A 21,783-nucleotide genomic window follows, 5' to 3' on the forward strand; every position below is an offset into this window, starting at 1 on the left:
TGCCCACCATCAGTAGGCTTTTTGCTTCCGGGATCAGGACACATTTCCGGGCCCAGAGGGGCTCCCAAAAGGCCTTCTACCCAAGTCCCAGCCTCTAAACTGAACACATTATAATAACTACAGCTCATCTGTGTTTCTGAGGTCCCACTAGCTTTCTCAAACACTCATTTTCAGGCAGGAATTTCTACCCTCAGTCCTTCACCCTGCCCTTGTTCTCTGCCCTTTCTTGGCAAATACATCCTCCATGAGCTTAGAGACAGAGAAACATGCGTCCAGGTATCTCTGGACAACTGGGTCGAATGAAGAGCCAAGACTCCAGATCTGTAAGGAAAAGGTAGTTGGTATTAGAGCTGAGAGGCTGGGTGATTTTCCCAGCCTTTCCTGTGGGTCAGCTCGTCCTCAGACCCACTTTCAGCTCCACACTGCCACCTTGTGGCTCCAGGGCAAATCCCAGGACAGTCCTGTTTCCCTCTTAAGTGGGAGAAGGTGGCTCCCCAACCCTCAAACTCTCTTCCCCATCACCACCCCATTCAAGAAGAGCGAACCTGGGGCACCCAGGTGGCTCAGTAGGTTAAGCATCCATTCTTGGTTGTGGCTCAGATCATGGCCTCCTGGTTCCTGGGTTCGTGCTTACAGCACAGAGCCTGCTTGGGATTCTCTCCCTCTCTCCCTGCCTCTCCTCACAATAAATAAATAAACATTTAAAAAAGAAGAAGAGCAAATTTTATTTCATATTGCATATCTCATTGTCACTGCCCCTCGGAAACAAAGATGCCCAGGAATTTCCTGGTTATCAAGGACTTTTATTGGTCAATTTAAACCGCATCTCCAGGTTCTTGACCCCAAGTGAGCTACTGCAGCCTGGGCTGAGTCTAGAGCTCCTTGATAAATAAAAGACTTATTTACATACAAATCACAGACATAGACATCTGGAAAATTGCTGGTTTATACCATACATCAGAAAAAAAACATTCTGAGAAATCTCCACGGTCCACCAATTCACCTCCTCCTGCCATCTTCTGCCCTGCCCACCCTCTGCCCCTTGCTCCCACATGGTTCTAAGGGACTGAAGTACTGTATTTCACAGAGTCCAAAGGATGTATAAATATTTTACAGAAGTGCCTAGCCCAGAGACAGAATGGTTCCATTTCGCCTGGAGTTAGCCGTCAGAAGTGAGATTGACCTGAGAGAGCAGAGACCATCCTTCTTGCTTCCCACAGGGACCCTGGAGGTCACTCACCAGAGGCATTGTTATCTTCTCTAACATCAGTAGAGTGTTCTATAGTTTATGGTCTTACAACCTTCCCGTCCCCAGCAAGGTTAGTTGTTCCTGTTTAATAAATGGGGAAACCATTGCTCAGAGGGATTAGAAGACTTGCCCAAGTTCATATGTCTAGAAAAGGAGTGAGAGCAGAGCTCAAACCCAGGTCTTTGGAGTATAAAGCTGGTGTCCCAGTCATCATGATGAGCAATGATTTACTCGGTACTTACTTAGGCACTAAGGACAGGGATTTGGGGTGAGGGGCAGGGTCATTGGCTTACACACGAAGGCCAGGAGAAACTCCAGCACTCATACTGCCATGGGAAGCTCCTAAGCCCAGCTCTGCCAAGACAGATGGACAAGGAAGAAGTGGCTGGATGTCGGAAACTGACAGGGGCAACAGAATGCAGTGAAGAGAGACCATGGGCCCTCACATCTGCCTTGAGCCTTGGCCCCATCCGGGTCTGTGTCCCACTCTCTGGTTCTTTAGCACTGAAGGCTTGGGACACTTTGCTTACTGAGTTCTTGTCTTTTAAGGAAGCCTAAGGAGGCTTCTCAGAGCTGAGTGACCTCTTAAAGCCCAAAGTTACAGTCATTCCCTACAGCTTCCTTAGGAGTAGAGGGAAGAGAATCTGTTCCCTAGAGCTGCTCTCAGGATAATCAGCCCCTTACATTAGTAGAGAGCTCATGCCTCTACCAATCACTTTTATATCCACAGTCTTATTTGACCCTCATAACAGAGATGAAGGATAAGCCAGACTTCTCCCCATGTTGGTCATCAGTGGTGGTAGAACCAGGATCTGGTTCTTCTGACTTTTCAGCTGATGCTCTTTCCATTATCAAGGCTATCCCTTAGATCAGAATCAGAATTAGTGGGGGGAAACCACCCCATGATCTAAATCCCACTGGAGGTAACGAGGAGGAACAGGGCAAAGCCTCAGAGTCTCCCCACGCCACTGCCTCTCCCAGCTTCAACATCACAGAATTGAGACCAAAAGTAGACAGTGTGGCCATGGAGGGATCCATCGTGACCAGAATTGAGTCAAAGGGTATAAATATCATTGTCGTGAAAATCCAACAATTCTTCTAGAGCCTGTTGGTTAGAAAGGCTCTACTGTAACACCATAGAGCGTAGTCTTGCAAAGTCATGACAGTTTAGAGCTGGCAAAGATCTTACAGATCATCTGTGTCCTAACCGGTCAGAAGACGGAGTCCCCGAGAAGGGAGGGGACTTGCCCAAGGTCATGCAGCTACCTGAAAGCAGAGCTGAGTCTCAAATCCTGGGCTGCGGACTTCATCGCGGCATGCATGGTTCATAGGGAAGCTCTGAAGAGCCTTGAGGAAATCCAGAGCCATGATCCAGCCCCACTTTCTGTACGGATGTCCCCTCTGGGTGGCCCCAGAGGAAGGTGCAGTGTGGATCCCTTCGGGGAAGAAGAAAAGAAACCAATCCCCGCTGCTTCGGAGGCTTCGTCCACTCTTCATTTTATTGTGACCGTTTTCACCTGCTCCTTTCTTCTCGTCCTTCTCATACTCCCTCCCAAGGGGTCATTCCACTGAGCATCTACTTTGTCCTGTCACCCCTCCTATAGAGGTGGATGGTACAGGGAGCATTGGCAGAATTTTTGCAAGTTATAGATGCTGCACTAAATCCCACATCTCCCTTCACTAGACAGGTGGGCATAGCAGGTAAAGCTGATCTATCTGCTCTACCCACCTCCATTCGCTTTCCGTCATTGAAGAAGGCTCCTTCTACAAAACAGACAGACAGACAAACAAACAAATCCAGTCTCTAGATAGAGAAACAGGATACTTTTCACACTTTTTCACTTCTCCCCTCTCCTGGTTGGGCTGGGTGTGCTAGTCAGATTAGGATGGGGGACAAATGGTCAAGGTGGGAGACCAGCCTGAGTCCCTGCCCCCTGTGGAGGCCCAGATAGGGCCGTCCTCGGCCTGCCTGAGATCTGGGGTGAGTTCCCAGACACTCTGCGAATGCACAGGGTCAGGGAAGCAGATGTTTTGACTCTCGCTGACTCCCAGCCTCTGAGATTGGGGGCAAATAAGGGCAGCCCACACACCAGAGGCAGCTTCAACACCAAGGGTAGGGCAGCCCTTCTGGGCCCCTCACCCTACCTCAAACTGGGCTCCCCCAACTCCAACCTTGGCCCTCCCGGCTTTTACACCCAGTGTTGAAATGAGCAGAGACCCTCCACTAGCCTCGCAGGCGTGCCAGACTTCAGGGAACGTGTTCCCTAAAAGACACCGGTCTCTGTGGAGGCTTCCCCATCCACCTGCGCAGAGTCCTTCAGTGACCCTTCGGTCCCAGGGCCCCCACCGAGTCTGGGGCTGAGGGTGAGGGCGGGCAGGCCGCTGGAGCAGGTCAGCAGTGTGGTGTGGCGGCTGGAGAGGCTGAGGCTGGAGAGTTGCCGGCGTGGCCGGGGCCGGGGACCCCCGCAGCAGTCCGGGTGGCACAGTGGCCATGGCCGCAGGTGGCTGTTGAAACCCATGGAGACCCAGGGGTTGCAGCAGCTGCTGAGGTTGCCCAAGAGCATGGAGATGGTGAAAGCCACGTTGGTTGAATCTGCAGAAGGAGAAGCACAAGAAGCCTTAGAATCACAGAGCTGGAAGGGACCTGGGAGAGAGTCCAGGCCCCCACCGAGCAGAGGATGAAACAGAGTTCCCAGAGGAGAGAAAGGACTTACTCGAGTTCTCTGGTTAGAAAGGAGCCGGGACGCCTGGGTGGCTCAGTCAGTTAAGCACCGGACTTCAGCTCAGCTCATGATCTCACGGTCAATGAATTCGAGCCCTGTGTCAGGTTCCGTGCTGACAGCTCAGAGCCCAGAGCCTGCTTTGGATTCTGCGTCTCCCTCTCTCTCTGCCCCTCCCTCACTCATGGTCTGTCTGTCTGTCTCTCTGTCTCTCAAAAATAGACATTAAAAAAGTAAAAAGAAAGGAAGAAAGAAAGAAAGAGAAAGAAAGAGAGCAGCACAGCTGGGACTTGAAGCTGGGACTCCAGCTTCAGAGTCCTACCTCACTGGGTTTTGTTTGCAAGCACAGAGTAAGGGTAGGAGCTAAGGTTTGCTCCAAGCTGACTTTCTTTCTTTCTTTCTTTTTTTTTTTTTTTTTAACGTTTATTTATTTTTGAGACAGAGAGAGACAGAGCATGAACGGGGGAGGGTCAGAGAGAGGGAGACACAGAATCTGAAACAGGCTCCAGGCTCTGAGCTGTCAGCACAGAGCCCGACACGGGGCTTGAACTCACAGACTGCGAGATCACGACCTGAGCCAAAGTCGGCTGCTTAACCGACTGAGCCACCCAGGTACCCCTCCAAGCTGACTTTCAAGGTGTAAACACAGCCAGGGAGGGACAGGACCAGCTTAAATAGGAGACAGTGTCTTTGTTCCAAAACCTAGAACTTGAATCCCCTCATGGATGGAGATCTAGAATGAGAAAACTTCTGTAAAAAATACCTGTGATTCTAGGCCAAGCTCAGGCCCCTTTGACCCCCAATCTCATTTATGTTGTAGATACAGGTGCACACTGTCTTCTGGATTCTGTCTTCTTTGACCCCTCAAGGACAGTCCCCCTCATTCTGTCACTCAGTCATTGAGCATGAGAGCACAGACAGTGCCAGGCCATTGCTGGGGACCTGGGTGGGCAATCTAGAGTCTAACTGCCCTGCAGGTGCCATGGCATCATCTTCGACTGCAGTGGAAGGTCAGCTTCCAGGTACAGGGCCCCCAAGCATCCCTTTCTGGATGAATACTTGTTCTGTGTCCTCAGAGATTATACCCAGGGAATGGACCATCCTGCAGGGAAAAATGAATTTCTCTCTTGGACGGTCAAAAGGGGAGAGTGCAAACTGGTAAGATTTTTTCCAGACACAGTATTCTTTCTGAAGACTACATGAGCTCCACATGCCAGGAGGAAAGCTTCTGGGACAGGCCTTGACCTCTGGCTAGACACACCCTGTTACATGAGGCGTAGATTGCACACTGCATTACCTTGCCCTTTGGCAGAGGCTATAGAATCATTGAAAGCAATGTCAGAGCTTAAAGGAAGCTTAGGGGCTATGGCATAGACTCGAAGCCAGGTCTACTGACTCTAAGACAACAGTCCTGTACCTCTGTGAAGTTTCAACCAACACACTCAAAGGCAAAGCCCTTTGCCTCCTCTGTAAAGCACTGTGACGTCTTCAGATACTCTGGTTCTCCCATAGGTGTGCTCCTAGGTGTGGCTACTCACGGCCCAAGCAGAGGGAAGAACATTTGACAGAAGACGTAGATCACAGGGGTGAGAAACTGAAGGCGTCTGGATTGACCCATGTAAGGCAGAGAAGTGAGGGCAAGGGGCGAGTACCTGTCAGGAGTGGAGGGACCAGCCTCAATAAAAATAGATCCTCCTTCGTTTTTCCTACATCCTGGCCTGCTCCCCAGCTAACATAAAACCTGGATGATGCGGAAGTTGTGGGAGGTTGCTGTGGCCAACGGGGTAGTGTTCACCCTATCCACTCTATCGATATGTATTTAGTGCCTAGATTAGGCCGGGGATGGAGGGGTTCCACAAGCGCCTTGCCTGAGAAACATCTGTTTGATTTGGCCCCATCTAAGCCAGGCCCAACGCAGGGCCTGGAGATGTGCCATGAACACCAGAGTCTACAGAGGCTCCACCTCTCAGCCCTTGAGGGCAGACCCACAATACTCAACCCTAGGCAGCCACCGCGTCTTGGCAGAAACTCAGCCGAGAGTTGGGGGGCAGGAGCAAGGCCCAGGAGACAGGTAGACTCTAACCAGACACTCAGGGACAGGAGGTCAGGAGGTTGGCGTGCTATGGAGAGGAACTGGGTGTACTGGAAAGTAAGTTTAAAGTAATGGATCTCAGCCCAACTAGAAGGGCCCCAAAGGGCTTCCGGTTTTCTGAGAGAGCATATTGTCTGTAAGGTAACACTTTGTCTCTGTTCTCTTGGCTCAGAGAGGCCCTTGGTACACAGGTGAGGGACGTGTACTGAGGGACAGGCTTGTGATCATAGTGACACAGCAGGCAAGCAGGGAAGCCTGCACTGGCTGGGTGGCAGGGTCTGCATCCTCTTGTAGGTTCCTTGATAAAGGGGCAACTGACTATGCCCTTCCCCCCACCCTGCGTCATTAGCTAAGCTAGACTGCGAGTAAAGCCATGTCATGGATAATGCTTGACCTATAAAGACCTTGACTCAGGTCCTGGCCCCACCTCTTACTAGCAGTGGCACTTTGGACCAGTGTTTTCCCCTCTTCGAGTCTTGGATTACTCAGACATACAGCAGAGAAGGCCACCAAGGACTGAATGTGCTTGGCACTAGGAAGCCCTCTCTCCTTCTATTCTGTGTGTGAGTAAAGCAGGGAGGTCTCTACAGTTGGTTAGAATCAATACATTCATTGCTTAAAGGGTAATTTGCAGAGAGCCTCTTGTCCAAATGGATGTCCAAAAGAAGGGATAAAATGGGACCATAATAGTTTGGTATTATTCTCACAATTCTCTTGCAGGGTTGTGTTAAATTCATGAACAGCCTGGCCCTTATTTAATCTCTCCAGAAAAGCAAAGTATATTTGGCTTGAGAGTGTCCCAGGATGAGCAAAATAAGGTTAGAAACAAAAGCACAAGGGAAGGGGGAACCCTAAGGGCTGGTAGGAATTGGTAGCCTGGATCTGCTGGTCAGCAAACTCTCAGGAAGCTTCCAGCTTCCAAAACCTGTGCACAGGGCCTCCCTAAGGCAGTCACATGCTGTACCCAATATACATCCCAGGCTATGCACAAGACGTGCACTGGAGAACACACAGTCACCCCAGCCACACCCAGATGGGTTGACTTGCACGTGTCCCCATGCCGCACTCTTCTTAGGAGAGGAGGAACACTACTCTTCAACATTTAGGCTGCCCAGACACAGCCCTACCTTCCCGAGTACACACTCATCCCCAGATAGCTGGACCATCTGGCAGTATCTAAAGCTCAGGAGGCTGCCATCTACCTCCCCCCAGAAAAAAGACAATAGCACGGCCTCCCATGTGCCAATTGGAACATGGTCTTCATGGTGGGTCCCATTTTGTTTTTCACCTAGAGGAGGAAGTCCCCTCTCTTCACCACTTCCAGAGCCAGGATTATGAACAGGGCATAGGGTAAAGGAAAAAGACAAAGACACAGCAGGCCTGGGTTCTACCCCTCACTTTGCCACTCCCTAGCTGTGTGGCCTTGGGCAAGTCACATTTTCTCTCTGAGCCTCTCTCTCCCATTAGCAAAATGAAGGGGTTAAAATTTCAGGCTTGAAATTTCAGGGTTGTCGTGTGCCAACATGCTAATTAATTAGAAGTGGTTGTTGGGAAGGAGTTTAAAGTCTTGTCCAGCCTCGAAAGGGAAGAGCACCGACAAACACAGCTCATGGGTCACAGATTGTCATCCTGGACAATTTGAAAATTCTTTTCAACTCGGTCATTCTATGATTCTAATGCTCATGTATGAAACTGGGAGTTGGTTGACCAAAACTGCCAACAGTCATGCTTCATTAAGGCCACATGTCATTTTTAAATGTTTAAATTAGGTGCCCAAATTGTAAAGTATGGAGATTTTACATAAAAGATACTCCCACAGCATCAGGAGGCTGGTCAGGAGTTGTAGCTTCTCACATGAAACAGGGACACCCCCCCCCCTTTCATAATTGCTTCACTCATCTGTTACCTGCCTGGCCCGGAAGGCCTTATAACCCTCTCATTGCCCTGCTTTCTCCCTTCCCTGCTCCTTTCCACTCACGCCTCCCACACGGACACACACTTGCCTTCGTCAGGGGCATCTTTGTCCCACACGGACCACATCTGGACGCTGAAGAAGGGTGCCCAGCAGGCGATGTAGGCCAGCACAATGACGAAAGTCATCTTCACGGTTCGGATCTTAGCCCTCGAGATGGTACTGATGCTGCTGACCCGGGATGGCAGGCCCCGTGTGGCGGCAGCTGGGACAGAAGGCGACATCCTGTCCCAAGTCCTCCAGCCCCTTCCTTCCACCTTGCGGGCCTGCGTCTTGACTTTGAGGTTCTTACAGATCTCATGGTAGATGAGGCTGTAGCAGGCCGTGAGCATGACCACAGGCAGGACAAAGATGGCCAGGGTGGTCCAGGTGATATAGACCCGAGGCCCCCAAGGGAAGCGGAAGTCTGCCCAGCAGTCCAGCACCCCCGTGCCCTGGATCACCTCCCGCAAAGAAAAGATGAAGATCTGAGGCAGGCTGAGGATGGCAGCCAGCAGCCAGGGAGCGGCGATGAGAGGGTAAGTGGACTGGCTGGGCTGCTGGAGGCTGCGCAGGGGGTGACAAACAGCCAGGTAGCGGTCCAGCGTCATGGCCAGTAGCATGTAGGTGGAGGCGAACATGCTGAGCACCTGCAGATACTTGACGGCCCGGCAGAGGAGGTCAGGGCCCTGGAAACGGTAGGTGATGTCCCACAGCAGCTGGGGCAGCACCTGAAACAGGGCCACACCCAGGTCGGTCGCGGCTAGGTGCAGAACAAACAGGTGCATGCGGGAGCGCTTGCGGCCTGGCTGGCCCAGGGTCAGCAGCACAGTCAGATTGCCCCCTGTCGCCAGCACCAGGACCGCAGCCAGGACTCCGATCTCCACCTTGGCCAGCTCCTCATCCCGGCCCATCCAGGGTGTGGTGGCATTGGGGATGGAGAAGGTGCCCCCGGGAGTGGGGTTAGCAGCCCAGGCAGGCCCAGTATCCATGGTTGAGTGTGCTGGGGGTGGGGGGAGGGGAGGGGAGGAGGGAGAGGGAAGGACCTACGGATGGTGTGGAGGCTAGTGGAGACGTTTGATGGCTGAAACGGAGTGGGGAGGGAAAGGTTTCAGACGGGGAGAGAAGAGAAGGGGGATGGCAGGAAGATGGTGAAAATAGAAATAGTTAAGAGGTTCGGGATAGAGGGGAGGAGAGAGAAAGAGACAAGGACGAGAAGAGGCTGATCGACGATGTGGAGGGGAGACCTAGGAGGAGAGAGAGAAGGGCTCAGGGAGACAGGGTGTCAGGAAAAGAAGAATGGATGGGGCTGTGCAGGGTGAGGCCTCTGGAAGGGAAAGAAGCCTGGGGAGCTGCTACCACTTCCCAATCCACCCCAAAGTCACTTTCTCCCAACTTTTCTGGAAGTGGAAAGCGGATGTCCCTAAGCTCGCTTGGAGGCGAGGTCCACGCCATCAGCGTCGCCTGCTGGATGACCCTGCCAAGCCAGCGCCAGCCCCCGGGAGCAGCGACCAGAGGCAGCGGGAGCGCAGCGCCCGGAGCCGGGTTTTATGGGCTCGCAGCAGGAGCCCTACGCCCTGGGCGCGCCGGTTGGTTCCCGCAGAGAAGGGCGGAGTGAGGCTCCCCCGCACGCAGCCCACAGGAGGACCGAGAGGCGGGGTGGGGGGGAGTGGTGGAGAGGGATGGGGGGGGGGACACCGGGGGCAGCGGACCAGGGACAGGGAGCCAGAGAAGCAGAAGACGCAAGCAAGCTCTCACCCGCTGGCCAGACAACCTCTTCTGCGCTCTCACCCTGGAACCGTCGGACCATCTTTCAAAACAGGTGCGCACGCGAAGAGTGGAGGGTGGTGACCCCCCCCCCCACACACGCGGGGCCCCCAAGGCTGGCAGCGCTGTTGGGCATGCCCCCTGCTCCGGGGTCCCTGTTAGTTCGCGAAGGGTCCAGAATCTGCAGGGGTGGCCAGATGGGCGAGGTGGCGCCCCCAGAGGGAGCCCTCGAGCCCTTGGTAGCGACCTCTGGCCACAGCCACTGGTGGAAGACTTGGGTCCTCAGGGAGGAAGAAAAAACGAGGCCGGGCGTGGAGAGGGAGCGGTGGTGGAGATCCGACCGAGGTGCGGAGCGGCAGGGGCTGGACCTGGGAGCCCGGCGCGCTGGGTCGGAGCGGCCCTCGGAGGAATCCCGCAGGAGACGTCTTAACCCGCCGCCCCCGCGCAGTGTTTCATCGGCAAAACAACGAACGCACTTAACCACCCTGTGGGGGCAGAAAACCGGTCCAGAGAAGTGACAGGGGCTGCTCTGGAAGGTCACAGAACCGGCAGACAGGAGAGGCAGGACTAGGCCCGCGCGGTGCGCCCTGCCGACTAACACCCAGTATGTGAGCGGCACCGGCGCTCCGGGGACAGATAGCTAAACGAGGTGGATTATTGGGACAGTCTCCTGAGCAGATTAGAACTTCATTAGGGGTGACAACAGCAGGGGCGCCTGGGTGGCTCAGTGCGTGCGCCTCCTACTCTTGGTTTGGGCTCAGGTCACGATCTCAGGACTTGGAGATCCTGCGCTGTCTCAGACTCACCCTGTGCTGTCAATGCAGTCTGCTCTCCCTCTCTCTCTCTCTGTCTCTCTCTCTCTCTCTCTCTCTCTGCTCCTCCCCCTCTCACGCTGCCCTCTCTCTCAAAATAAATAAATAAACTTAAAAAAAAAAAAAAAAAAAAAGGAGTGACAACACCCTTAGCGCGCGGTCCATGATTCCTCGGAGGCCCCCTTCTCTCACCTTCTAATGAAACCGCATGCCACTTTCTGGCGTCACCCACATACCCGCCCACACAGTTACCATCGCCTTTTGAAGAGATGATCTCCTAGACACCTAGAATTCATCTCCACTCCATCCCACTGCCACGGTTCACACGATTTCTGCCCCCAAATACTGTAGCATAGTCTTGTGCACCTCAGCCCGGGCTCCGCCTTCTCAGGGATTTCTTGCTGTCTATGAATGATAAGTTCAAGTCTCTACTGGCCCATTCCTATCTGCAGGCAATCTCTAGTGTTGCCCGTGAAAAAGAAAAAACAAACAACATAACCCTCCCCAGACACTCCAGCTGTAGCAATCTCTTGTCCTTCACAGCAGAATTTCTCTAAGGGGCTGTCTAGCTGGTCTCCATTTTCTTGCTCCCATTTATTTCTTGATATAGCCATTAAAATTATATATATTTAGAGGTGCCTGGGTGGTTCAGTCGGTTGAGCGTCTGACTTCAGCTCAGGTGGTGATCTCGCAGCTGGTGAGTTCCAGCCCTGCCGTCGGGCTCTGTGCTGACAGCTCAGAGCCTGGAGCCTGCGATGGATTCTGTGTCTCCCTCTCTCTCTGCCCCTCACCACTCGCCCTCTGTCTCTCTCTCTCTTTCTCAAAAATAAATAAATGTTTAAAAAAACTATATATATAATTAAACATGTTTTTAAAATACTACATATTGCGTAAATGACATCATACTCGAAATACCACTCCAGAACTTGCTTTTTAAATTCTGCTTTATTTTTGATATCCGTCCTTGACGGTATGTAGGATAGATCTAATTCATTCAGTTTAAATGCCGCATCGTATTCAAGTACAAGAACATAACACATTTATCCCAAACCCTATTTTTACAATTGATTTCCAGCTCTTTTTTTTCCTGTTCTTTTAAATGCTACAATGAATATTCTTATGAATGCCTCCTTGTGTTCATGTGTGAGAGTTTTCTGGGGTGTACAGCCAGAAGTATATGCTGGGTATTCAATATTCTTGGGTCATACGATGTATGAATTTTCGATCAGATAGGACCATATCCTAACTTTTATCTCTAAATTTGTTGTACCGATTTATTCTCGCACCAGCTGCACTTGACTTTCTCAACATCCTCACAGTCAAGTGTTTCAGCTGTTTTCATTTTCACCCATCGGCTGGTGTGCAACAGCATCTCATTGTGATTTTATTTTTTCTTTCTCTGATCTCTAGTTATTTTGGGCATCTTTGCCTATATTTATTTGTTGTTTGGGTTTCCTCTTCTGAGAATTATTCATATCCTCTGCACAATTTAAAAAAAAATGTTTTTAACGTTTATTTAGTTTTGACAGAGAGAGAGACAGAGCATGAGCAGAGGAGGGGCAGAGAGAGAGGGAGACGCAGAATCCGAAGAAGGCTCTGAGCTGTCAGCACAGAGCCCGACGCGGGGCTCCAACTCACGGACCACGAGATCATGACCTGAGCCAAAGTCGGACGCTCAACCGACTGAGCCACCCAGGCGCCCCTGCACAATTTTTGATGGGGTTATTTTTCTTACTGATTTGTAGGGCTCCTTTACACATTCTGATGTGACCTTTTATGTATTGTGATATGTCACAGCTATAGTTCTCTAATCTGCCACTTATCTTTCAACTTTATTTATGGAGTCATTTGTGACACAGAAAATCTAAATTTCAGTGTCAACAGTACTTTCTTTTATCACTTCTGCTTTTCTGTCTGTGTTCCCTGTCTTGAGAACAGAGATATCCCCACAATATTTCTTTCTAACATGTTTAACATTTTTTTTCATATTTAGGTCTTTAAGCTACCCAGAATATTTTTGTGTATGTTCAGGTAAGAATCTAACTTCATTTTTTTCTCCACATGGTGAACCAATTTCTTCATTTATTTATTATTATTTTTTAATGTTTTACTTATCTTTGAGAGAGAGAGAAAAAGAGAAAGAAAGAAGGCAAGCAGGGGAGGGTCAGAGAGAGAGGGAGACACAGAATTGGAAGCAGGCTCCAGGCTCCGAGCTGTCAGCACAGAGCCTGATTCGGGGCTCCAACCCATGAACCACAAGATCATGACCTGAGCCGCAGTCACTTAACTGACTGAGCCACCCAGGAGCTCCCTGCCCCCCAGTCATTCTTCATGTATTGAGTAGTCTGTCATTTCTTAACTGTCACCTGTATAATATATCAAGTTCAAAATATGTATGAGCCTATTTCTGGGATCTCTTTTCTGTTCCATTGGTTTATTTTCTATCCCTGCTCTAGTATTTCACTATTTTAGGTATTGAGGCTTTCTAATAAACCCTGATATATGGTGAAAACAAGATTTCCTCTTTTTTTTTCAAAATATCTTTCACAATTTTAAAATTGTGGGGACCCCTGGGTGGCTCAGTCGGTTGAGCGTCCAACTTCGGCTCAGGTCATGATCTCCCAGTTTGTGGGTTGGAGCCCTGCGTGGGCTCTGTGCTGACAGCTTAGAGCATGAGGCCTGTTTTAGATTCTGTGTCTTCCTTTTGCTCTCTGCCCATCCCCCTGCTTATGTGCACGCACAATCTCTTTCTCAGGAATAATAAATGAATAAGCTTTTAAAAAATTGTGAAATTGATATGTTTAGCTCCACAAAAAAATTCTGTTAAACTTTTCGTTGGAAGCATTGAGTAATTTGGGGAGAATTCACATATATGATTTTAACCAGATTTATTTTTATGTCCTTAAATAATGTTTTATAATTTTCTTTGTAAGTGTTGTTCCATCTTTTTTTTTTTTTTTAATATGGAACGCTTCACAAATTTGCGTGTCATCCTTGCGCAGGGGCCATGCTAATCTTCTCTGTATCGTTCCAATTTTAGTATATGTGCTGCCGAAGCGAGCACATGTTGTTCCATCTTTTGATAGATTTCTTTTTCTAAGCCTAACAGTTTCTGTTGGCATTATATACAGAATTTTGTTTTATCACATTTTCTAATTAGTTATGGCCAGTGTATGGGAACAATATTGATTTTTGTACCTTGTTCTTATATTCAGCAATTTTGCCACATACTCTTACTGTTAGTAAATTACTTTGGATTTTCTGTGCATTTAATATTGTCTACAAACAACAATCATTCTTTGTCTTTTATTCTCCATCCATTTGCTCCTATTTCTTTTTCTTGTCTTATTGTGATGGCTAAGTCTCCACTACAAAGTTGAAGAACAAGCATCACTGAGTTTCTGACTTTAATGAGAATGCTTCTAACATTTCCCCATTAAGTATCATATTTATGTCGTTCTCTTCTCTTTTAATTTTAAAAATATACTTAGTTTTGCATGTACATAGTATTAAAAAATCAAATGATTCTACAATGGTTGTTATGAGAAAAAGCAATCCCCTCCTCCCTATTGCTCTATTTTTAACTCCCTAGAGGTAATCAGTTTCTTCTGTTTTTAAAGGCTTTATTAAAAAATTGTAACCGTTTACAAAAGTAGAGAGAAGAGCACTTCATAGGAGAACATAGTTGTTCCTCTTTCCTTTTTGTAGTTGTGTGTCACTCCAATTTGTAGATGTATCGTACTTATCCAGTCCCCTTTGATGGGGATTTTGGTCGTATCCAGTCTTGCTATTACAAGCAGTGCTTTGATAAATTGCCTTGTATATGTTTCTTGCCATGTTTTGCCAATATATCTTTGTGGTAGGTTTCTAGAATGAGATTGCCGGGTTAAAGGGTGTTTGCATGAACAGTTTTGCTATATATTGCCGAATTCTCCTCTCTAGGGATTGGATCAACTTGCATTCCTACTAGGAATGTATGGGGGTGTGGTGCCTGTTTCCCCATAGTCTTGCCAACAGTGTGTTCCTAAATCATGGAGTTTTGCCAAACTGATAAGATAAGAATAATATCTCAGTGTAGTTTTAATTTGCATGCCTGATATTATGAGTGATGCTGAACATCTTAATGTCAAGAGCCATTCTTATTTCCTTTTCTAATGATTATTGATATTTATAGTGAATTTTTCTGTGATTGCTGGCCTTTTTATTTTATTTTTTGGAAACTTTATATACTTTGGTAATGAACCCTTGTCTGACATTTAAATTACAATTTTTTTTTCCCATTTTGCTGTTGATCTTTTTACTTGATTTATTGTGTTTCTGGACAGAGATCACCCTTTTAAACTCATTATTAGATTTATTTGCTATCAAGCTCCATGTTTCTAAATAATAAACATATACTGCTTCTTCATTTCACCTATTAGCCTTCTCTTTGGTAGATGAGCATATAAAACCCTTCAACACTGACTCACCACTCACATACATCCTTCCTCTATCCCTATCTTCCCAGTGTAGTAATGGGAACATGACTTGTGAGTCCCCATTGGAAACTGACCTTGTATAAATTGAAAGTTGAGTCTTTAAGTAATAATAAAGATTTTGAAAGTCTTCCACCAAAAAAAAAATTCTTAATTTAAAAAAGACATGATTTGGGGCGCCTGGGTGGCGCAGTCGGTTAAGCGTCCGACTTCAGCCAGGTCACGATCTTGCGGTCCGTGAGTTCGAGCCCCGCGTCAGGCTCTGGGCTGATGGCTCGGAGCCTGGAGCCTGTTTCCGATTCTGTGTCTCCCTCTCTCTCTGCCCCTCCCCCGTTCATGCTCTGTCTCTCTCTGTCCCAAAAATAAATAAAAAAACAAAAACAAAAACAAAAACAAACGTTGAAAAAAAAAGACATGATTTATCCTCAAATATTAAAAAAAATTTTTTTAATGTTTATTTATTTTTGAGAGAGAGAGAGAGAGAGAGAGAGAGAGAGACAGAGACAGAGCATGAGTGGAGGAGGAGCAGAGAGAGAGGAAGACACAGAATCCAAAGCAGGCTCCAGGCTCTGAGCTGTCAGCACAGAGCCTGACGGTGGGCTCAAACTCACAAACTGTGAGATCATGACATGAGCCGAAGCTAGACACTCAACCGACTGAGCCACCCAGGCGCCCCTATCCTCAAATAATTTAATCTAATAATTTACAAAAGGACTTACTTCCTTGGATTTGAATGTTGGTTTGTACATTACTAACTAGTAGACTAAGATGCGGAGAAATCAAAATGATTTCTAGGCGTCACGGTAATTAAAGAAGAAAGGAATGTTCTGTTTCCATACATTCAACTTGAACATTGTGTTTTCAGGAATAGGCTATCATGAAAAATGAAGTTTGTCTATTAGAATATATATTTAACAATATCTCTTCCCTGAATAATGTTCCATTTTGGCCAGATGGGTGAAATCAAAACCCTTCCTGCATTATTACTGGCCAGTGAACAATGGAGTATGTACCTCTCTTATGCCACACCATGACCTGGGCAAAAGAAAGTGGATAAGGGCATTTTTCTCCTGTAAACTCTGGGTGCCTGGTCTGCAGAGATCTCTTCTTGGTTGGGACTCAGAACACATTGAGTTAATTACCAGAGCTGTCATTTCACAGAGTTGCCTGGTCCCTTCTTGACATACTCGCCCTCCAGCAGGCACTGGTCTTTCTGTCTGCCTGGGTAACCCTTGATTCACAGTCCCATAAATGTGTAGATGGAGGAAGTGGTCTGGGTGATGGGCCATTACTGAGACTAATGCATCTTTTACAGCCGGGAGCAGGCCTTGGTGTTGCCACTGTCTTCTGTTAACTCAGTTTAACTCTGAGATTGCGGTCAGCCAACGAATAAAAAGAGTGGATGTAGAGAAAGGGAGGATAGCCTAATCAGTGTGGATTCCAGGGACTCCCAGAAAGTTTCCGCTTTGTTCCTCTCACCGTAAAATAGCTTGTACAGTCACAGAATGTTGGAGTTGAAAGGGACTTATTTTTGGTTCAGACCACGAGGCTGAGGAGTGATGGAAAGGACCTCAGAGACCGTCAAGTTCCATTCTCTCGTTTTCCAGAAGAAAGTCCAGCCTGAAAACCAAAGACACAAGTGAAGTTCTCAAAATCACACGGCTATCAGAGGTGAGAGCCAGAACCCAAGTCCATCCATGTGCTGTTTTCCCCATCACCCCCTTAGGGCAGTGATTCTCCACTCTGGCTGCACATGACAATATCCTGAACAAAGTGAAAAATGCCCAGACCTCACCCACAGAGAACTGACCCACCGCCATGAGGCAAAAGTTTCAGTACTGAATCTAATGAGGCCACTCAGTGCTTGGTGTGTAACAGAGAAGCTCAATAAACTTTTGTCAAATGTTAATTCAAAATTTAATAGGTACAAATGAGTAAGTGAAATATCCCTGCCAGTTAATGTTCTTTTAATTTTTTTCAACTTTATTGTAGAAAATTTTAAATATTCACAAAAGTAGAAAGAGAAGTATAATGATTTACATAGTATATAATCTACCTTTTGACAGGTTTTCTGGAGAGTAGATCAGACGAGTGATTCTAACGCCACTGAAAATTCCAACAGTCCCAACGGGCCAGGGTCAGATGTGCAGCGTCTTTGGGAAACTCTCGGACCACATCCCACTCAACACGTGGCTGTGAGAGGTGCAGGTGAGAGGATCCAGGGCCCGGGCATCCCAGCGCTCAGAAACATAGCAGGCAGCTAAAGATGAGTGGCCCTTTATACAGTATGGTGCTCCCTCTGCCTGGCCCCAGGGCAGACCTCAGCTCTCAGGGAGGAGAGGCCAACTGAGTGCTGGAAAGTGTCACTGATGCTGGGGCCGATCTCCCAGGGCTGCTTAGCTCTCTGGCATGACTCCTTAGAACAGGAGATGATTCTGTTGTGCTCACATAACAGCACCCTTGACTTCCTTTGCAGGATGATTGAAACTTTTCCGATTAGTTATCATCGGTTCATGAGAAAGTTTTAGTTTTTCTTTTAAGCTCGTTGTAGCGATCAGCTCTCCATTCAGTTTTCTTGGAATTTAATAAAATGATGGCAGTGACTCCCAGAGAGTCAGATGCACAGTCCCCATCTGACTTCGTAGGCTTGACTGTTTGAGGCTAGGAGCCCTGAAGACAGGCCCTGGGGTTGGGGGCAAAAGTTGGGGCTGGGAGGGGCACAGCTGCTGAACCCAAGAGTTGGGGAGGGGGGAGGACAGCTGCCAAGTGCCATTTGTACCTCCAGTGCTCCCCCTGCTCCACCCCAGAGAAATAGAGTCTCAACATGCATCATTAGGAAGGCCCATGTAGCTACCCCACTACCCTCTTCGGCAGGCACAGGGAAGTTTGTTGCCAGTGTCCTCACATGCCTGTTTTCAGAGACCTGCACCTCTTTCCTTTTTCTTCTTGCCCCACCCTCCTTCCATGTTCCCAATATATGCCATGGCCAGCAGTCCAGGGTCCCCCACGGCAAGTTTTCTTGCCCAGGTTGTGCAGGTGGATGGGTTGATGGTAGCCCACATTAGCAACCTTCCTTCTTGTTTATCTTCTCATCAACCTTTCCCTACTCCGTGCCCCACTGGTGGTGGGTGGTAGGGGGAGCTGGTTCATATTGCTAATGGGTACAGGTAGGCAGTGTGAAATGACCAAGGGGTCTATTATTCATCCTCTATGACGGTATCTCCAGCTCTTACCATGGTTCTTGGCACACAGTGGGTGCTCAAGAAACACTTGCCGGAAAGATGGATGGAAGAATGGGAAAGATCGTTGGGTCTAAAGCTGGGAAACCCGACTCTTCCCTTGTTACTGTCAGTAGTTGGATGTGCCCGTGATGAGGTCACCTCTTCACTCTGGCCTCAATTTCCTGTCATATAAGCTGAGGTGGTCGGATTGGTTGAGCGCTAAGGTACCTGCTATGCCTCTTCTGTGATTCTTTGGTGGAGTCATTCCACCCTGTCCTGACCCATGGTGAGTTGTTAAAGCCAAATATTATCCTTCTCAGGAGATAACTTATGTTTAAAGCAGACCATCTGAAAAACAGTACCTAACCCAAGAGGGAGCTCTGCTTCCAAAAAAGTTCAGAGCTAAAGGGGCCAGGAAATTCAAAGTCATGGGCCAGATTAAATTTGTGGGGACAGTTCCTGAGCCTGAGTCCTGACCAGCAGCTGGTCTCAGCAACTGCCCCACAGAGGGCACCAGCATGTCCTATTGCAGCGCCAGGCTGCAGGGGGTTTTGGGAACATGAGGTGACAGAATTTATCCTGAAAGGCCGTGCCACTCTCTAAGATGCCCCCCACACCCAGGTCCCCTTCCCAGGGTTGGACCTAAATTCACGCCTGGATTTAACAGATTTTCTTTTGGTCACTGATGAGGCAGAGCTGAAGGAAAAAGTGTAAGGCGCAGAATGAACATTTAGCAGAGTTTGACATGGGAGCCAGGGCACCCAGGACTGAGCAAGGGCATACGGACGTCACACGGTGTGTGGGGTCAGGGTTTGGGCAACCTTCTCCACATCCGGAGCAGCGGGGGGCTCAGCTGCTACGCAAACAAGGACATTAGCCCCTAGCTGATCTCCTGGCCTCTGAATGCCCCTCAAATGATCCCACTTTTTCTGCTGCCTGATCATTTATCCTGAAACACTGTTCCCATCACAACCTTTCCCTGTGCACGCAGCCTTGGTTTCCTGCTTATTAAATCACACTAAATGTCTTAAGCCTGGCCTCTCACACCACTGCTCATGAACCTTCTGCTTTGCTCAGGCTGGTCTCCTGTGGCATCTCCTGTCCACATTGCTGCCTTTGTCCCCACACCTTTGCTTTGACGTTCTCCTCAACTGAAAATGCTGTTTTCCCCCTGTTGCCTTATCCAGATCCTACCAGCTTTCAAGGCTCCCCTCCTCCACAGCCCTGAACTGCAAGGAAGGCTCTCCTTCCCAGCCTCACAGTGCCGGTTAACTGGTCTTGCTGGGAATTTGGTCACGATCGATTCTCCATGCCTCCTCACCAAAGTAGTAAATGTATCACTCGGTGCAGAGAGCTGCTGATAGATGTCTTTTGTGTCTTAAATAACTTATGACCACATGTCCCAGGCTTTCGGAGACATACTCGATTTCAAATGGTCTGCTTCTTGCAAGACTTATCTTGGATTGTGCATCCTAATTTAGGGTTCAGAGAACATAGACCGTGTGCCAGCAGTGTGAGTCAATAAATATATGTAGCAAGGGATTCATCTGTATACTCGTTATGAATTTGGGCCAAATGGACTGAGTATGGAATGGTAGGCTGGAAGCTGTATTTGCTCAGGGCCTTCATGGAGCATTAATGACTAGACCCATTGGGGCTGATGGCTGTTTATAAGGCTCAGACCCTGAGATGCCGGGGGTTGATGGCCTTCTCCCAACCTTCCAGACATTGTCCCACATGGGAAGGGAACTCATCCAAGGAGGAAAGGGTGACACGCAGTGTGTGTGTGTGAGAGCCTCTCAAAGCAGCATAGATAGCATGGTGGGCCCAGAAGCCAGCTGGGCTTGGATCCTCAGGACAGGAATATTTATGAACTAGAAGAGCAAGTTAAATGAAAAATACCTGTCAGCAGGTGTGCTAGAGAACACAGAGCAGAGGCCCCTCTGGCGGGACACCTTATAACCCATCCTAGCACCCGGTGGGGTGACTTTGGAAGCAGTACAGAGAAGTGAGCATGTCCGTTTGGCCGCAGGAGACATTCTTGTCATGTGACCAAGCACACCAATCCTGTGAGAGGAGAACGCAGGGTGGGGGTGAGGAGTGGAGGGTAGAAGGAGTGAGTGGAGGACGGTGGGGGGAGATACCAACCAGGGTCTAGGAGCCACTTGGTGAGCATGGGGAACCGCAGAGAGAGAACCTCACCAGGTGGCCAGAAGGACTATAGTTCAGAAGTAGAGGTGAGGAGGACATTCCAAGATGAGCAGAGATTTCAAGCCTGGGATTACAACGATTTTGTTGATGGGTGCTCTGAGCCAGAGAGTTGTTTTTATTTTTGAGATATGTAACATTGACCTATTAAATGGAATCAGTGCCCGAGGAAGTGTCAATTACCTTTAAGGACTCATCTTTGGCTGTAATGAACTAAATAGATTACAGAGCCCCCAAGCACTTCAAGGCCTGTTTGGGGGTATTAATACCTATGCAAGGAAAAGTCAGCCTGTGAGAAGTTGGGAACAGAAGGGTCATTTCCTACCTCTTTCGGAAGAGCTTTTAGACTGAGTTTTTCTTCCCTTTTTACCTCTTTCTCCTTCTGGAGCTTCATTACAAATATGGCTGAAGATCAACTCTGGAATATGTGGCTATGTTTTCATGCCCTGTTTTGTTTTGTTTTTTCCCAGCTGCCCTTGCGTGAGTCTTTGTGATGTCATGGAAGGTAGGCAGGCAGTTTCCCTATCTATGGAATGGGGACACTTAATACCTACTTGCAGGTTATTTTGAAGATGAGAGATTATGTGTGCATGGTGCCTACCAGAGCTCAGTACATAGTAAGTGCTCAGTGAAATGCACACCATATTATTTTTTAATGCTACTGCTGTTCTCTGCTACTCCTCCTAGCCGTGGCTCTCTACCAGATGCTGGGGTGAAGGAAATGGGGAAATAAAATCTTTTCAGGGAAGGTAAAGTACAGGTTCATTAATTCCAGAACAACTCAACTTTTATCCATTTATTAGGTCTATACCAGATTTAAAAAATAATGCTTTTCAGGGTGCCTGGGTGGCTTCGTGGGTTAAGCGTCCGAGTTCGTCTCAGGTCATGATCTCGTGGTTCGTGGGTTCGAGCCCCGCGTCAGGCTCTGTGCTGACAACTCAGAGCCTGGAGCCTGCTTCAGATTCTGTGTCTCCCTCTCTCTCTGCCCCTGCCCCACTCACGCTCTGTCTTTCAAAAATGAATAAACATTTAAAAATTTTTATTTTAAATAATGCTTCTCAGTTTGTAGTCTATAGACCTCTGGCAACACAACATTCAGCAAGTACTTGCCTGGAAATAAAAGGCGGATTCCCAACTTCACCCTGGTCCTACCGGATGAGAGTCTTTGGAGATGAGAACCAGGCAGCCCCATTTTAAATGAGTTCCCCACCGAAGTCTGAGAATCACCACGACATAGGAACTGTAAAGAAGTATAATTAATGTGTTTAGGCAGCTTGCAATGTAGGTA

At 48.3% G+C, this 21,783-nt stretch overlaps 1 protein-coding gene, 1 long non-coding RNA gene and 1 other non-coding gene across 3 annotated transcripts; all 3 read right to left on the reverse strand.

The window, feature by feature from the left end:
• Positions 1–3,383: 3,383 nt before the first annotated feature.
• AVPR1B (arginine vasopressin receptor 1B) lies at positions 3,384–9,004 on the reverse strand. Its single transcript, XM_049635287.1, has 2 exons — positions 8,065–9,004; positions 3,384–3,842 (listed from the first exon to the last, which is right to left on the reverse strand). Exons 1-2 carry the CDS (start codon positions 9,002–9,004, stop codon positions 3,514–3,516), a joined length of 1,269 nt encoding a protein of 422 aa, XP_049491244.1. The 3' UTR covers positions 3,384–3,513.
• A 4,544-nt stretch (positions 9,005–13,548) lies between these two features.
• LOC125926078 (U6 spliceosomal RNA) lies at positions 13,549–13,655 on the reverse strand. Its single transcript, XR_007459001.1, has one exon. It is a non-coding gene; the product is annotated as a U6 spliceosomal RNA (small nuclear RNA).
• Positions 13,656–15,944: 2,289 nt separating this feature from the next.
• Positions 15,945–21,007, reverse strand: LOC125925484 (uncharacterized). The gene is made up of 2 exons (XR_007458842.1): positions 20,821–21,007; positions 15,945–16,686 (listed from the first exon to the last, which is right to left on the reverse strand). It is a non-coding gene; the product is annotated as an uncharacterized LOC125925484 (long non-coding RNA).
• Positions 21,008–21,783: the final 776 nt, after the last annotated feature.

The sequence above is a fragment of the Panthera uncia genome, chromosome F1, assembly GCF_023721935.1.
Source record: "Panthera uncia isolate 11264 chromosome F1, Puncia_PCG_1.0, whole genome shotgun sequence".
Classification (NCBI taxonomy): domain Eukaryota; kingdom Metazoa; phylum Chordata; class Mammalia; order Carnivora; family Felidae; genus Panthera; species Panthera uncia.

Coding starts and splice junctions, on each gene's coding strand:
- AVPR1B (XM_049635287.1), bottom strand. CDS start 9,004: ATGGATACTGGGCCTGCCTGGGCTGCTAACCCCACTCCCGGGGGCACC. Junction 3,843..8,064: donor CAAAGATGCCCCTGACGAAG/GCAAGTGTGTGT, acceptor CTCCTTCTGCAG/ATTCAACCAACGTGGCTTTC.